Genomic DNA, 17,526 nt, shown 5'->3' on the forward strand with positions numbered 1-17,526 from the left:
CTACTATTCTATGATTCTATGACTCTAGTGGCTAAAAATTGGTGCTCCAGGCGTGGAAGGCGAAACGCCCACCCAGGATTGAAGCACGGGGTGAGGCCACATCGTCTTTGGCCTCCATGAATTAATGCTGTTTAAACGCCTGATGAAAGAGGACAGAGGCCTCCTGATTTGACAGCTGTATGTGGAACTGTTGGATTACCCACTCTTATTAAGTTATTTTCCCCTTTTGCTTTCATTTGAATATTATAGAATCATAGAATCATAGAATAGTAGGGCTGGAAGGGGCCTACAAGGCCATCGAGTCCAACCCCCTGCTCAATGCAGGAATCCAAGTCAGAGCATCCCTGACAGATGGCTGTCCAGCCTCGTCTTGAAGGCTGTCTGCCTGTTTTGTTTTGTTTTTCCTGAGTTGGTCTTGAGGTGGGATCACTCAGGTGGTGGGATTTATTGGAGGATGGGGGGAGGGAGGGTTGGTAGGGAAAAAGGACTGTAAGAAAAAGAAATGGAAATTCATGCAACATTGTCCAGGATTTGGGAATGTTTATTCATGTTTAATCAGTACAAAGACATGGACTAGCAGTCACTGTTGATTTCTTGATATATTGTTCTTTTGTGATATGAAAAGAAAAACGAATAAAGAATTACCTAAGAAAAACAACCCCCCCACACAAAAAAAATCCAAGGGTTGAAGCTGGTTTCTTTAGCAGTTGACTAGAGTTTATTTAAACCACAATTTGACTAGAGTTTATTTATACCACAATTGTCTGCACATAACGTGTGGGAGAAGGAGGTGGAATGCTTGAGTACAGCCCTACTCATGCTCCTAACCCTAAATTATGGTTCACCATTATGTGCGAACTGGAGTGTATTTCACATAGATGTGGTCTTACTATCTCGTCGTGTGTATTCTGGAATGGCCAAAGAGGACCACAGCCCATCCGCCTGCTGAGATTGGCCAGGGAGCACCTCGCTCCTCCCTCTGTCTTCACAAATACCATCCACATATCTGTGCTCCACACTCGGAAGCCCTCTCTGTTCGGTGACTGGTGGCTGTATTACCAAGCCTGGGGCCATCCCTTGGGGGAGGGGGGTGGGTAAGATTGCCCCAGCCCCTGAATGAATGTCTGGAGAATGGAGCATCCCACAAGAAAGCAGACGTTGGCAGCTCCCCACCCAGTGATCTAAAGTGACGTATGTGGATGAGTAAAGGAGGCATTCCGATGTCCTGTTTTGTGGGGAAAGAGCTACCTTATTTGTGAAATGCCAACTCTGCATAGAAAAATGAAGGTTTGGAACAGATTTAAATTATTGCTGTGAAAATGAAGCAGAAAATGGAAAAGCTGGAAGATGAAAGGGAAAATGTCCCATTGCTTACCAGGCCTTCTATCATTGTCTTCATGTTCATTTTTCTTAGGTCGAAGAAATGACCAGCCAGAAGTGGTGACCAAAAATGGGCGCCTCCAGGGCAAGGTAGCCAGTGTGAAGGGCACTGGCCAGGCCGTGAATGTCTTTCTTGGGATCCCTTTTGCCAAACCACCCATCGGATCTCTTAGATTCTCCCCACCACAACCACCTGAACCTTGGAACTATGTGAGAGATTCCACATCTTACCCCCCAATGTAAGGACTTTGCTCAAATGCCTCATTGGCTAAATTAATATGGATGAATTTCTTCCCCCCCGCCCCCCGATATTCAGCTGCTATATAGCTTTATAGCATTTCATTTATTATATTTCTATACCACCCCATTGTCGCAGCCAGGCACCAATTTAGCACATCCACAGCCTCACCTGAAGAAGATGAAAAGCATAAATAGAGCTGTGTGTCATCAGCACACTGATGGTGACACACACAGAAGTGCTCACACTGGGGAAAAGGGGCAGAGAGGAACAACTTCATGCTGGAATGGGGCAAAATGGAGGTGGTGGGATGCTGTCATGGGGATGCTGTGCTGGATAAGTGGTTTGTTTCTAGAGAATTGTGAGTTACTTGCCATTCATAATACTGTAGTAGCAGGGGGGGTCTGGACATAGGTGGGGAAGCAAGCATCTCTCATTGGTTGACGTTCAGTTCTACTTCCCCCACCCCCACCCCCACCTGGAAGTGTGGTCTTTTCAAGTGCTGTGTGACCTGTGAAAACTGGATTTTAAAGGTACAGTACACTTGGCTTTTCTTGCTTTGTGTGTCCCTGACGGACCAAAGCCGATTCCATGAACATCTGGATAATGCTCCACCATGCTTCTCATTCTGTCGTCATTAAGATCCCCCCCAGAAGTGTCCACTGAACATGGCTTCCTCCAAAGACAAGCTATCAGCAATGAAGGGCACAAGCAGACAACTGATACTACGAAAGTATGTTGGTTTTGTGCCAATTTAACTGTCATGGCTTCCCCCAAATAACCCTTGGAACTGCAGCTTGCTGAGGGCCCTGCCCTTACACAAGGACATCTCCCAGGGTTCCTCTTGGGAGTTTAAATTTATGGTTAAATCTTGGGATTCCAAAATGTTGTTAACTATCAGAGACCCAATATCCTAAGACTAGCATTGTCTCTGCTGGCATCTTTCTCAGTATTGTCCTTTCTCTTCTCTTCTAAAGGTGTCTGCAAGATCTGGAATGGGTGGACATGATTAAGAAGATGATGAACACAAAATGTCCCAACCTGACTGTATCTGAAGACTGCCTCTACCTAAACATTTTCACTCCAGATACAAAAGACAAATTGCCTGTAAGCAAATTCCTGCTTCTTTTATCTTTTGGATCTCTTTAACAGAAAGGGAGGCGGGGTAACAGAAAGGGAGGCGGGGTTGCACTGTATGTGAAAAATACATATCTCTGCACAGAAATACAGGAGGAGGAGCTTGGTAGCCCCATCGAGAGCATCTGGGTTGAAATAAATGGAGCAAAGAATAAAAGGAACCTGGTGGTCGGAGTCTACTACCGGCCACCCAATCAAGGAGAAGCCAAGGATGAAACTTTTGAAAAGCAAATAGCCAATGTTTTAAGGAAGCATGATGTAGTAGTAATGGGGGACTTCAATTTCCCCGATATTTGTTGGGAGACAAATTCTGCAAAACATGGCCCCTCCAGGAAATTCCTGACTTGTGTGGCGGATAACTTCCTCCTACAGAAAGTAGAGGAAGGAACTAGAGGATCGGCTATCCTTGACTTGATCCTAACCAACAGAGATGACTTAGTGGATAAAGTAGCAGTTACAGGAACTCTGGGGGAAAGCGACCATGTTGTACTTGAGTTCTTGGTTCTAAGGGAAGCAAAAGCCGAGTGTACTCAAACGCGTACCCTGGATTTTAGGAAAGCTGATTTTAATAAACTCAGAACAATGATCAGTAAGGTCCCATGGCAAGCAATGCTAGCGAGAAAAGGAGTCCAAGATGGGTGGGAACTTTTAAAAAAGGAAATTCTCAAGGCACAATCACAAACAATTCCAACAAGAAGAAAAGGTGGAAGACAACAGAAGAAGCCAATGTGGCTTCACAAAAAGCTTAGGGATGACCTGAAAACAAAAAAGGACACATATAGGAAGTGGAAAGAAGGCCAAGTAACAAAGGAAGAGTACAGGCAGGTAGCACAGAATTGCAGGGATGGCGTCAGGAAGGCTAAAGCGGAGAACGAGGTGAGGTTAGCGAGGGATGCTAAAAACAACAAAAAGGCTTTCTTCAGCTACGTGCATAGTAAAAGGCAGAGGAAAGAAATGGTTGTTCAGCTATTAAATAAGGATGGCAAAATGATAACAGATGACAAAGAAAAGGCAGAGGTGCTCAATTCCTACTTTGGCTCAGTCTTCTCCCAAAAGAGGGTCTATGACCCCCCTGGCAAAGGCGAAGTACAGGCTGAAGGGGCAGGATTGCAGCTTGAGATCGACAGGCATATGGTCAAGGAACACCTCATTACTTTGAATGAGTTCAAATCTCCAGGGCCAGATGAACTGCATCCTAGAGTCATAAAGGAACTGGCAGAAGAGCTCTCAGAACCGCTGTCTATTCTCTTTGAGAAATCATGGAGGACCGGGGAAGTGCCAGATGACTGGAGGAGGGCTAACGTTGTCCCTATCTTCAAAAAGGGTAAAAAGGAGGAACCTGGGAACTACAGACCAGTCAGTCTGACATCAATCCCTGGGAAAATTCTGGAGCAGATCATAAAGCAATCCATCTGGAAGCACCTTGACAACAATGCAGTGATTACTCGAAGCCAACATGGATTTGTCAAAAACAAGTCCTGCCAGACAAATCTGATCTCATTTTTTGATCAAGTCACCTCCCTTGTAGACCGTGGGAATGCTGTAGACATCATATACCTCGACTTCAGCAAAGCTTTCGACAAAGTGCCCCATGATATCCTGATGAGCAAACTAGCTCGAAGTGGGCTAGATGAAACAACGATCATGTGGATCCACAGTTGGCTACAGAATCGGACTCAAAGAGTGCTTATCAATGGGACCTTCTCAAGCTGGGGAGAGGTAACGAGTGGGGTACCGCAGGGCTCAGTCCTGGGCCCAGTGCTCTTCAATATTTTTATTAATGACTTGGAGGAGGAGGTGCAGGGAATGCTGATCAAATTTGCAGATGACACAAAATTGGGAGGGATAGCTAATACTTTGGAAGACAGAAACAAAATTCAAAGTGATCTGGATAGACTGGACTGCTGGGCAGAAAACAACAGAATGGCATTTAATAGGGACAAATGCCAAGTTCTGCACCTAGGAAAAAGAAACCAAATGCACATTTACAAGATGGGGGATACGTGGCTCAACCACACTACGAGCGAGAAGGATCTTGGAATTGTCGTCGATCACAAGCTGAATATGAGCCAACAATGTGATGTGGCTGCAAAAAAGGCAAATGCTATTTTGGGCTGCATTCATAGAAGCATCGCTTCCAAATCCCGGGAAGTACTAGTTCCCCTCTACTCAGCACTGGTTAGGCCTCATCTGGAGTACTGTGTCCAGTTCTGGGCACCACACTTTAAGAAGGATGCAGACAAGCTGGAGAGGGTTCAAAGGAGGGCAACAAAGATGATCAGGGGACTGGAAACAAAGCCCTATGAAGAGAGACTGAAAGAACTGGGCATGTTTAGCCTTGAGAAGAGAAGACTGAGGGGAGATATGATAGCGCTCTTCAAGTACTTGAAAGGTTGTCACAGAGAAGAAGGCCAGGATCTCTTCTTGATTATCCCAGAGTGCAGGACACGGAATAATGGGCTCAAGTTACAGGAAGCCAGATTCCGACTGAACATCAGGAAAAACTTCCTGAGTGTCAGAGCAATACGGCAATGGAACCAATTACCTGGGGAGGTGGTGGGCTCTCCCACACTGGAGGCCTTCAAGACGAGGCTGGACAGCCATTTGTCAGGGATGCTCTGACTTGGATTCCTGCATTGAGCAGGGGGTTGGACTCGATGGCCTTGTAGGCCCCTTCCAACCCTACTATTCTATGATTCTATGATTCTATGATTCTTTTACTTAGGCTTTCATACAATTGACACATGGAGGGTGCAATCTTATGTCCCCAGACAGCATCTGAACCAACTGGAAACAGTGACCACAGTGCTATCAGATTTAATATACATTTAAGTGGAATATTGCCCCAGAAGTCCAACACATTTGACTTCAAAAGAGGAAACTTCTCTAAAATGAGGGAACTGGTGAAAAGGAAGTTAAAAGGGGGAGTCAAGAAGATTAAATCCCTTCAGAATGCTTGGAGATTGCTCAAAACCACAACAATAGAAGCCCAGCTAAAATGTATACCACAGGTTAGGAAAGGGAGCACCACGTCCAAGAGGTCGCCAGCATGGTTAACGAGCAGTGTTAAGGGAGCTATCAGAGGCAAGAGAGCTTCCTTCAGAAAATGGAAGTCTTGCCCAAGTGAGGAAAACAAAAGGCAGCACAAGCTTGCACAAAGGCGATGCAAGCTGACAATATGAGTTGCAAAACATTTTGAAGAGCATATTGCTAGCAACATCAAGGCCAAGAAAAAAAAATTAAATATATCAGAAGCTAGAGAGGCAGTTGGACTATTGGATGACAATGGAGTTAAAGGAGTACTGAAGGAGGACAAGGAGATTGCAGAGAAGCTGAATGAATTCTTGTCATCCGTCTTCACTGCAAAAGATATAGGACAGATACCTGTGCCTGAACTGATGTTTTCAGGAAGAGAGTCTCTGAGGAACTGAGGCAAATAGTGGTGACAAAAGATGAAGTTTTCAACCTTATTGACAAATTGAAAGCAAGTAAATCGCCGGGCCCAGATAGTATTCAGCTTAGAGTTCTTGAAGAACTCAAATATGAAATTGCTGATCTTCTAACAAAAATATGCAAAATGTCCCTAAGATCAGCCTCTGTATCAGAGGACTGGAAGACGGCGAATGTAACACCAATTAAAAAAAAGAGGTCCAGGGGGATCTGGGAAATTACAGGCCAGTTAGCTTAAAATCTGTTCCAGGTAAATTGGTTGAAAGCATCATTAAAGATAAAATTAATAATCGTACAGAAGGATAAGTCCTGCTGAAAAAGAATCAACACTGCTTCCGCAAAGGTACATCCTGTCTCACTGACCTTTTAGAGTTCTTTGAGAGTGTCAGTAAACATGCAGACGGGGGTGAACTGGTAGACATTGTTTCTTGGACTTCCAAGAGGCTTTTGCCAAAGGCTCTCACCAAAGACTCCTGAGCAAACTTAGTCATGGAATAAGAAGAGAGGTCCTCTTAAGGATCAGTAACTGGTTAAAGAACAGAAAGCAGAGAGTAGGAATAAATGGTAAATTCTCCCAATGGAGGGAAGTACATAGTGGGGTCCTGCAGGGATCTGTATTGGACCAATGCTTTTCAACTTATTCATAAATGATCTGGAATTAGGAGTGAGCAGTGGAGTGGCCAAATTTGCCAATGACAACAAATTATTTAGGGTGGTTAAAACAAAAAGGGATTGTGTGGAGCACCAAAAGGGTCTCTCCAAATGGGGAGAATGGGCATCTAAATCACAAATGCAGTTCAATGTGTAAAGTGATGCACACTGGGGCAAAAAATCCCAACTTCAAGTGTAGCCTGATGGGATCTGAGCTAGCGGTGAGTGACCAGGAAAGAGATCTTGGGGATGTGGTGGACAGGTCAATGAAGATGTCAACCTGGTGTGTGGCCAATGTTAAAAAGGCAAACTCCATATTAGGCATAATTAGAAAAGGGATTGAGAATAAAACTGCCAGTATCATACTGCCCCTATACAAATCTATGGTGTGGCCACACTTGGAATACTGTGTAGAGTTCTGGTCACCACACCTAAATATATATTGTAGATATAAACATATATTGTAGAGCTGGAAAAAGTGAAGAGGAAGGCAACTCAAATGATCAAGGGGCTGGAGCATCTCCCCTATGAGGGAAGGTTACAACAGCTGGGCTTGTTTAGCTTTGAAAAAAGGAAGGTAAGGGGAGACATGATAGAGGTCTACAAAATTATGCATGGTGTGGAGAATGTGGATAGGGAGAAATTTTTCTCCCTCTCTCATAATACTAGAACCCCAAAGGAGTTGTCCAATGAAACTGAATGGTGGGAGATTCAGGACAGATCAAGGGAAGGACTTCTTCTCACAGCACAGAATTGAACTATGGAATTTGCTACCACAGGGTGTAGTGATGGCCACCACTTTGGATGGCTTTAAAAGGGGGTTGGACATATTCCTGGAGGAGAAGGCTATCAATGGCTACTAGTCCTGATGTCTACGTGCTACCTCCAGTACCAGAGGCAGTGAGCCTATGTACACCCATTGCTGGGGAACATGGGTGGGAGTGTGCTGTTGCACTCATGCCCTGCTTGTGGGTCCCCGGTCAACAGCTGGTTGGTCCCTATGTAAACAGAATGCTGGACTAGATGGACCCTTGGTCTGATCCAGCAGGGCTCTTCTGATGTTCGGATGTTTTTATCTGGGGGACATAGGATTTTTCAGTTTCTGGTCTCTGAGGTCAGAACCAGGGCTCTGACCTTGGAGCCCAGAAACCACACTGCCTGTCTCCTCCCCCATCCCCTCGTATCAGGTGCAGTTCTCTCCGTGTTGGCTATGTTTCTGCACTTGGAAATGGAGCGCAGAGACGGGGAAAAGGGTGAGGTCCCTGGGGTGGGGAGAGGGAAGACTGCGGAAGCTGCATTACGCAGCTTCCTATGTGCCACGTGACCTCCCCCCTCCCACTCCAAAGCTCCCTGACTAGACAAGTGAAATCGCTTGGCTAGCCAAAAATGCAAGGCAGCCAGAACACGGAGGCGAAGGCCACCTGCGTGTTCCGGCCACCCTGCCTTGGAGAGTCGTCAGCCTCCGAGGTTGGAGGCTAACGGCTAGCTCCATAGGATCGTGCCCTAACCTGCAGCTGCAAATCTTTATTATTTGTTTGTTTATTTCTTTATTTATTACATTTCTTTACTGCCCAATAGCCAAAGCTCTTTGGGTGGTTCACAACAATTAAAACCATAAAACACAGCATGATAAAATACAAGTTTAAAACTACAGTATAAAATAATAACAACAAAATAGAACCTAGCAGCAGTGCAAAGATTTAAAATACAGTAACTGATTTATAACAGAAATTGAAAAACTAGAATGCCTGGGAAAATATAAAGGTCTTGACATGGTGCCGAAAAAGTACAGCATAGGCAGACAAGCCTTTCTGGGAAGCTCTTTTACAACTGGTGCCACAGCAGAAAAGGCCCTCTTCTTGGTACCCTTACTTCCTTTGGCAGGGACCCCTGGAGAAGGACTGCTGAAGATGATCTTAAGGGTCCAGGGAGGTGTACATGGGAGGAGACAATTCTTCAGGTAACCTGGCCCCAAGCAATTCATTCATTCATTCATTCATTCATTCATTCATTCATTCATTCATTTCTGTGGTGCCCAACAGCTGAAACTCTCTGGGCAGTTGACAAGTCACATACAGAAAAATACAAACTATAACATTAAAACATACGTTTTATAAACATTACAACGTTACAATTATAATAAAACCTAGTCTAAAAGTTTTGAATGTACAAAAATTTTTAAAAATTAGATTGCTAAAAACAATTTCACTAAACAATTTCAATAACAGACCTGTTCAAGACAACTGATAAGTGCCCCAGCATATGCCATTAAATGCTTGGGAGTAGAGGGCAGTCTTAACCTGGTGCTGAAAAGATGACACTTTTCGTGCCAGGTGTACCTCAGTGGGGAGCTTGTTCCAGAGTCAGGGGGCCACCATGGAGAAGGCCCTCTCCCTTGTTGCCAACTTCTGAGTTTCTCTTGGAGGACACACTCGGAGGAAGGCCCAAATGTTGACTGTAGTGTCTGGTAGGTTCATATCAGGAGAGGGGTTTGGTCAGGTATTGCGGTCCTGAGCCATGTAGGGCTTTGTAGATTAAAAACAGCACCTTGAATTGGGCTCAGAAACATATAGGCAGCCAATGCAAGCGGACCAGAATTGGTCTTATATGCTCAGACCTTCTGGTCCCAGTTATTATTCTGGCGGCCACATTTTGCACAAGCTGAAGCTTCTGAACAGTCTCCAAGGGCAGCCTTACATAGAGCGCATTGCAGTGATCTAATTTGGAGGTTTCCAGGGCATAGACAACTGAAGCCAGGTTATCCCTATCCAGATAGGGGCACAGCTGGGCCACCAGCCAAAGTTGGTAGAAGGCACTCCGTGCCACTGGGGCTGCTTGAGCCTCAAGTGACAAAGAGAAACCCCAAGCGACAAACCTGCTCCTTCAGGGGGAGTGCAACCCCATCCAGAACTGGCTGAGCACCCTCCATCCGGTCAGAAGAACCACCCACCAATGGCATCTCAGTCTTGTCTGGAATGAGCTTCAGTGTATTAGCCCTCATCCAGTCCATTGTCGCAGCCAGGCACCGGCTGAGCACACCCACGGCCTCACCTGATCAGAATGAAAAGGAGAGGCAGAGCTGCGTGTCATCGGCATACTGATGGCAACGCACTCCAAAACTCTGGATGACCCCACTCAGTGGTTTCATGTAGATGTGACCTGACCCCTGAGGAGGCCCATGCTGGAGAATCCACAGGGCCAAGGAAGCACCACCTTTTGGAGCTGGCCATCCACATAGCAGCAGAACCACTGCAATGCAGTGCCTCCTACTCCCAGCTCAGACAATCACCCCAGCAGGATACCATGGTCTGTTTCAGTCAGTCTGTTTCCCGCCTCCCAGCTGAGCAGAGCAGAGCAGAGCAAGCTGCTCCAGCTGGTCCAGGGACTACAGAAGCAGGCAAGCTCCCAGAGAGCGAGCGACCAGGGGAAGCAAACAGGAGTTGGCCAGGGGTGTTCGACAGGGGAGGGCGAGGGGCGGGACCCTAACCTTTTTTCATTTTATTTTATTTTTAACTAACTTTTTTTCCTTTATTTGTCTTGTAACACACACTTCCACACCAGTGGGACTGTGCTTTTAACCTCTACTGAGTAGAGGAGCAGGCACAGGCTAGTCTAGAACAATCACAAAGCTAGACACAAAAAGGGGAAAGAGGCTATGGAAGGACAGGACTCTCCAGTGGTGGTGACCTGCAAGGTGTGTGCCATGTTTGTTTTCTTGCCTGAGAACAGCATGGCCCACACGTGCAACAAGTGCAAGTTGATCACGCTGCTGGAAGAAAAAGTAAGTGGACTGGAGCGGCGACTGCCGATCCTCCGGGGAATAAGAGAACACGAAGAGTTCTTGGACAGAACGGTGGAACTACAGCAGCAGAGGGAAGACCAGAAGCTTGAAGAGCAACAGCAAGATGAGGCAGAAGTGGGAAATGCTGAGGTGAAGAAAAATGGAGTAGAGGATACTCCTTGGAAAAGGTGAGTTCTCATCCATCCTTCCAGTAGTTAGAAGAGGGATAGAAAGGGAACGAAAAATACTCCGGGTGAATGACTGGCTGCGAAGGTGGCGCTGATGAGAGAGATTTGGATTCTGGGACCACGGACTATACTTCCTGGAAGATGGGCTGTTGGCAAGGGATGGGTTGCACCTCACAAAGGCTGGGAAGAATGTGTTTGGCCACAGAATGAAGAACTTCATCAGGAGGGCTTTAAACTGAATGCTACGGAGAAGGGAGATGTAATGTTGGGGGTAACAATGGACGTAGGCTCATGCACTGCAACGGAGAGAACAGCTCTGATAGCACCCAATAATAGTCTTCAGACACATGTAGGAAGAAAGCCAGACTATGAAGTACATGGTCTTCGATGTCTATATACTAATGCCCAGAGTATGGGAAACAAACAGAACGAACTTCAACTCTTAATACAGGAGGGAAATTATGACTTGACAGGTATAACTGAGACTTGGTGGGATGACTCTCATGACTGGAATACATGAATTAAAGGATATAACTTGTTCAAAAAGAACAGGAGGAACAGAAAGGGAGGTGGAGTTGCACTGTATGTGAAAAATACATATCCCTGCACGGAAATACAGGAGGATGAGCTTGGTAGCCCCATAGAGAGCATCTGGATCAAAATAAATGGAGCAAAGAATAAAAGGAACCTGGTGGTCGGAGTCTACTACCAGCCACCCAATCAAGGAGAAGACGAGGATGAAACTTTTGAAAAGCAAATAGCCAATGTTTTAAGGAAACATGATGTAGTAGTAATGGGGGACTTCAATTTCCCCGATATTTGTTGGGAAACAAATTCTGCAAAACGTGGCCCCTCCAGGAAATTCCTGTCTTGTGTGGCGGATAACTTCCTCCTACAGAAAGTAGAGGAAGGAAGTAGCGGATCGGTTATCCTTGCCTTGATCCTAACCAACAGAGATGACTGAGTGGATAAAGTAGCAGTTACAGGAACTCTGGGGGCAAGCGACCATGTTGTTCTTGAGTTCTTGGTTCTGAGGGAAGCAAAAGCCCAGTGTAGTCAAACGCGTACCCTGGATTTTAGGAAAGCTGATTTTAATAAACTCAGAACAGTGATCACTAAGGTTCCATGGCAAGCGACGCTAACGAGAAAAGGAGTCCAAGATGGGTGGGAGCTCAAAACAAAAAAAGGACACATACAGGAAGTGGAAGGAAGGCCAAGTAACAAAGGAAGAGTACAGGCAGGTAGCACAGAATTGCCGGGATGGTGTCAGGAAGGCTAAAGCTGAGAACGAGCTGAGGTTAGCGAGGGAGGCTAAAAGCAACAAAAAGGCTTTCTTCAGCTACATGCATAGTAAGAGACAGGGGAAATAAATGGTTGTTCAGCTATTAAATAAGGATGGCAAAACGATAACAGATGAAAAAGAAAAGGCCGAGGTGCTCACTTCCTACTTTGGCTCAGTCTTCTCCCAAAGAGGGTCTATGACCCCCCTGGCAAAGGCTGAAGTACAGGCTGAAGGAGCAGGATTGCAGCTTGAGATCGATAGGCATATGGTCAAGGAACACCTAATTACTTTGAATGAGTTCAAATCTCCAGGGCCAGATGAACTGCATCCTAGAGTAATAAAGGAACTGGCAGAAGAACTCTCAGAACCGCTGTCTATTCTCTTTGAGAAATCATGGAGGACAGGGGAAGTGCCAGATGACTGGAGGAGGGTTAATGTTGTCCCTATCTTCAAAAAGGGCAAAAAGGAGGAACCTGGGAACTACAGACCAGTCAGTGTGACATCAATCCCTGGGAAAATTTTGGAGCAGATGATAAAGCAATCCATCTGGAAGCAGCTTGAAAACAATGCCGTGATGACTCGAAGCCAACCTGGATTTGTCAAGAACAAGTCCTGCCAGACAAATCTGATCTCATTTTTTGATCAAGGAACCTCCCTTGTAGACCGTGGGAATGCTGTAGACATCATATACCTCGACTTCAGCAAAGCTTTCGACAAAGTGCCCCATGATATCCTGATGAGCAAACTACCTCAAAGTGGGCTAGATGAAACAACGATCCGGTGGATCCACAGTTGGCTACAGAACTGGACTCAAAGAGTGCTTATCAATGGGACCTTCTCCAACTGGGGAGAGGTAATGAGTGGGGTACCGCAGGGCTCAGTCCTGGGCCCAGTGCTCTTCAACATTTGTATTAATGACTTGGAGGAGGAGGTGCAGGGAATGCTGATCAAATTTGCAGATGACACAAAATGGGGCGGGATAGCTAATACTTTGGAAGACAGAAACAAAATTCAAAGTGATCTGGATAGACTGGAGCGCTGGGCAGAAAACCACAGAATGACATTTAATAGGGATAAATGCCAAGTTCTGCACCGAGGAAAAAGAAACCAAATGCACAGTTACAAGGTGGGGAATACGTGGCTCAACCACACTACAAGCGAGAAGGATCTTGGAATTGTTGTCTATCACAAGCTGAATATGAGCCAACAATGTGATGTGGCTGCAAAAAAGGCAAATGCTATTTTGGGCTGCGATAATAGAAGCATAGCTTCCAAATCCCGGGAAGTCCTAGTTCCTCTCTACTCAGCACTGGTACTCATCTGGAGTACTGTGTCCAGTTCTGGGCACCACACTTGAAGAAGGATGCAGACAAACTGGAGAGGGTTCAGAGGAGGGCAACAAAGATGATCAGGGGACTGGAAACGAAGCCCTGTGAAGAGAGACTGAAAGAACTGGGCATGTTTAGCCTTGAGAAGAGAAGACTGAGAGGAGATATGATAGCGCTGTTCAAGGACTTGAAAGGTTGAAAGCGAGGAAGGCCAGGATCTCTTCTTGATCATCCCAGAGTGCAGGACACAGAATAATGGGCTCAAGTTACAGGAAGCCAGATTCCGGCTGAACATCAGGAAAGACTTCCGGAGTGTTAGAGCAATACGACAATGGAACCAATGACCTAGGGAGGTGGTGGGCTCTCCCACACTGGAGGCGTTCAAGACGAGGCTGGACAGGCATTTGTCAGGGATGCTCTGCCTTGGATTCCTGCACTGAGCAGGGGGTTGGACTCGATGGCCTTGTAGGCCCCTTCCAACCGTACTATTCTATGATTCTATTCTATGATTCTATGGTTGATGTTATCAGCCAGAAAGCCCTGTAGAGTCCTCTGGAAACCATCTGGGTCCTTTAGCCTCCAGGGGCAGACCATTTTAATAGGTCCCCACCCTTGCAGAGGGGAAAAGCTGCCATCAGTCTAAACCTCAACAGGAGGTGATCTGACCATGACAAAAGGACTGATCCAAAGACCCCTACCTTCACACCCCCATCCCCATGATCAGCTGAAAAAAACAGGTCTAGAGTGTGCCCTGCTACATGTGTTGGGCCAATGACATGTTGGGACAGTCCCATGGTTGTCATGGAGGGCATGAAATCCCGAGCTGCCCCAGACAAGGTGTCCTTGGCATGAACGTTGATGTCCCTCAAAACCAGCATCCTGGGGGACCTCAGCATCATATCCTAGACCACATCTGTCAGCTCAGGTAAGGAGACTGCTGGGTCGCGGGGTATATCAGCAGAATCCCCAATCTGTCCTGCTGGCCCAATACAAGATGCAAACACTCCAGACTGGTAGTCAGATGGACAGGGTGCCTGGAGAGAGAGAGTTCTTATAAACCATGGCAACTGCCCCCTTCCCGGCCCTCAAGTCTACCGTGATGCTGTAGCAAGTACCCTGGTGGGCACAACTGGGAGAGGCTAACCCCAGCAGCCCTCCTGTTCTGGAGCCTTTCCACTTCTCCCAGACTGTGGCCACATGATTGCTGAGAGGGGAAGCTTTTAATTTGCAATGTTCCCTAGACCTCAATAAAACAGCGCCATCTAGTGGGTGTTTTAATCGTGTTAAATTCTGAGTTTAAAAAACAGTTCATTAGTTCCAGATCTATTTGAGATGGAAAAACCAGGAAATACCTCTGGATGTGCCCTGGAATTAACAACATCATGAAAAGGACCCTCAAACTTCCGTGAGTGAGCAATCTCAATAGCAGGATAAAAGCTCTGTGTGAAGGAGCCATAACACCTCCCTGCTCACCCACCCAGGTCATGCTTAGGCGTGCCAGATCGGCTGCCTCATCCACGATTAAATCATGGATGAGGGAGGTCTTATTATGCACCGATCTGGCATTTAACAGCAGCATCCGGAGATCTGAGGGCAGGCTGCCTGGGCAGCCACCAATCCTGCAGGTGTGGGGAGGACTGGAGCACGGCACGGTCCCCAGTCAGGAGGCACCCAATGAGTAGTGGAGGCTGGGTATGAGGTTTGGTGCCGATCCTGCAAACCCTCAAGGTGTTATAGCCATCTCCCCCTTTTTCGTGTGCCTGGGATTTTCGTTGCTGTCAGTGTCGGGGTGCCGGGTTTTGATGGTGCTTCGGGTGCCTCCTGAGTAGGGGAGGTTGGCTATGAGGGTGTCCTCCTCACTCCCCCCGCCCCGTTACACTGCTGGCTGGCTGCTTTAACGTGTCCCTCAGCGTGAAGCCAGCGAAGAGCAGAGCCACTGCGGTTTTGACTGCTGTTCCCACACGGCTCTGTAGCCAGCCAAAATAGCCCACAGTGTCTGCCAGATGACACGATAACCCATGATGTGTTGAAGAACCCACTCTGCAGACTGTTATTTTATTTTAACAGTCTGCAGAGTTAATTAATATTTAATTATTAAATATTAATAATTAATATTTAATAAGCCATTGTAGCTTAAAAACCTCCCACCAGATGACACAATAACCATGATGACACAATAACCATGATGTCCGAACCCAGATTAACCTAATTGATCAACCAACTAAATGTGGCAGCGTATTGAATATTGGGTCACAGATGTAGTCTTTTTAAAGAATTAAATATTGCCTATTTGACAGAGCAAATATTGTTTAATGACAGTTAATTCTTCACAATATTTTGACAGTATTTAAGAAATATTTCAACCCTTCGCACCTGGGAATTTAACCAGCAATCTTAGCTACAGCAATTTCCTTTTGCCTCTGTGTCTTTCCCAGGTCATGGTTTGGATCCATGGTGGGGCCTTGGTGGTCGGTGGGGCGTCCATATATGACGGCTCAGCATTGTCTGCTTATGAAAATGTGGTGGTGGCTGTAATCCAGTACAGGCTTGGTCTTCCTGGGTTTTTCAGGTGAGGCGGTTTACAGGACTCTGAAAAGGTCACCCTGATTTAAATGCTCACATGTGCATAATCTCTCTGTCAGCACAGAACCATTTCCCTCCCCTCCTGACATTGCATGGCAGGACTGCGAAACATGTGCTCTTGCCTGCCTGCCCACTGTCCATCCGCTGCATTGCTGGGATGCCTTGGCAGCCCGCTCAGGGGGAATGTGTCCACACTGAGCATTTTGACAGCTCCTTCTGTTCCCCTGTCACCTGTTCCTCTGTCAGTGGCTACCGGGGAGAGGGCATTTTCAGTGGTGACACCCTGGCTTTGGTATGTTCTCCCTTGGTAGGCTTGTTCACTCCAACATCTCCCTTGGTAGGCTTGTTCACTCCAACATCTGATTATTTTGTGATCTTTTAAATGTCTTATTGTAAACCCCCTTGGTAATGTATTTGAAGTGTGGGGTATACATGTAGATAATACGTACATACATGGGAAAAGAAAAGAAAAACATGGGGGGACTCACAGGAGGAGATTCTCCATTGCTTGACTGGCTCTGCTGTGCTGACTTATTTTCAGCACTGGTTCCAAAGATGCCCGTGGAAACTGGGGATTACTGGATCAAGTAGCGGCTCTCCAGTGGATTCAAGAAAACATTGCGCTTTTTGGAGGAGATCCCAATTCTGTGACTATATTTGGAGAGTCTGCAGGAGGATTTAGCGTTGGTGCTCAGGTAGGTATACATAGATTGCAAACGGTCTGAGAATTCTGCCAGAGATTCACAGAACTAGAATTCCAAAGATTCTGCAGGGTGGAGAAGGCGTTTCTCTTCTAGGATGACGAGGGGCTCAGCCAGCAAAGCTCCCTCTCTCCCTAACCAAAAGTGAGAAAAGTCGCAACCCTACATGGTCAGACATGGACTTGGCTCTTGCCTTTGCCTCGGCGGGCCGAAGCAGGTCAGGTCAGGCTGCCTGGCCCTCTGACAGCATCCAAGTCTGGCTGTTGTGCTGATTCGACCAATGACAAGAGCAGCTTTTGCTGGCTGCAGAATCCTGCCCCCCTTGACTGCATGAGAGCTGGGCCCAACCCTCAGGGAACTGTGCCCCGCTTTAACATCCCCGCAGCAGGAATCGGAGGAAAATAAAGACCCTGTGGCAAGCAAAGGCCTAAGGGCTTTTTCACACAGAGCTTTTATCCTGCGATTGAGATCACTCAATCACAGAAGTTTGCGGGTTCTTTAGATGACGCCGTTAACCTCCAAGGCATCTCCCGCACTAAATGCCCTTTGTTCCATTTTTAAACAGATCGCAGATAACGAGCTATCAAATTACCCCCTTGTGTTCCGCTCCAGTTTCCTCCATGGAAAGAGTCAAAGCAGCAAGAAGAGGAGTGAGATCAATGAAAGATAATGGAAGACTCAGCCATGGGAAGAAGGAAGGGGGAAGGGGAGGGCGAAAGGAAGCATGTGAAAAAGGGAGTCGTTGTGATCCTGCATTTAAAATAGAAGCAGAAAGCCCCGTTTTAAATGCAGTGTTTGAGGCTAGTG

General features: G+C 46.5%; 1 protein-coding gene across 5 annotated transcripts in view; it reads left to right on the forward strand.

The window, feature by feature from the left end:
* LOC146339185 (fatty acyl-CoA hydrolase precursor, medium chain-like) overlaps positions 1–17,526 on the forward strand; it is a 68,534-nt gene that overhangs the window by 17,356 nt on the left and 33,652 nt on the right. For 4 of the 5 annotated variants that reach the window (XM_084812356.1, XM_084812358.1, XM_084812359.1 and 1 more), the window contains 4 exons: positions 1,415–1,619; positions 2,596–2,725; positions 15,871–16,004; positions 16,560–16,713. In XM_084812356.1, coding sequence (XP_084668482.1) covers positions 1,415–1,619; positions 2,596–2,725; positions 15,871–16,004; positions 16,560–16,713 — 623 coding nt within the window. The remainder of the gene's footprint in view (positions 1–1,414; positions 1,620–2,595; positions 2,726–15,870; positions 16,005–16,559; positions 16,714–17,526) is intronic. The other variant, XM_084812360.1, reaches the window with a different exon arrangement.

This window comes from Heloderma suspectum, chromosome 8 (genome assembly GCF_057233095.1).
Source record: "Heloderma suspectum isolate Gila_16-S chromosome 8, 16-S_ref, whole genome shotgun sequence".
Taxonomy (NCBI): domain Eukaryota; kingdom Metazoa; phylum Chordata; class Lepidosauria; order Squamata; family Helodermatidae; genus Heloderma; species Heloderma suspectum.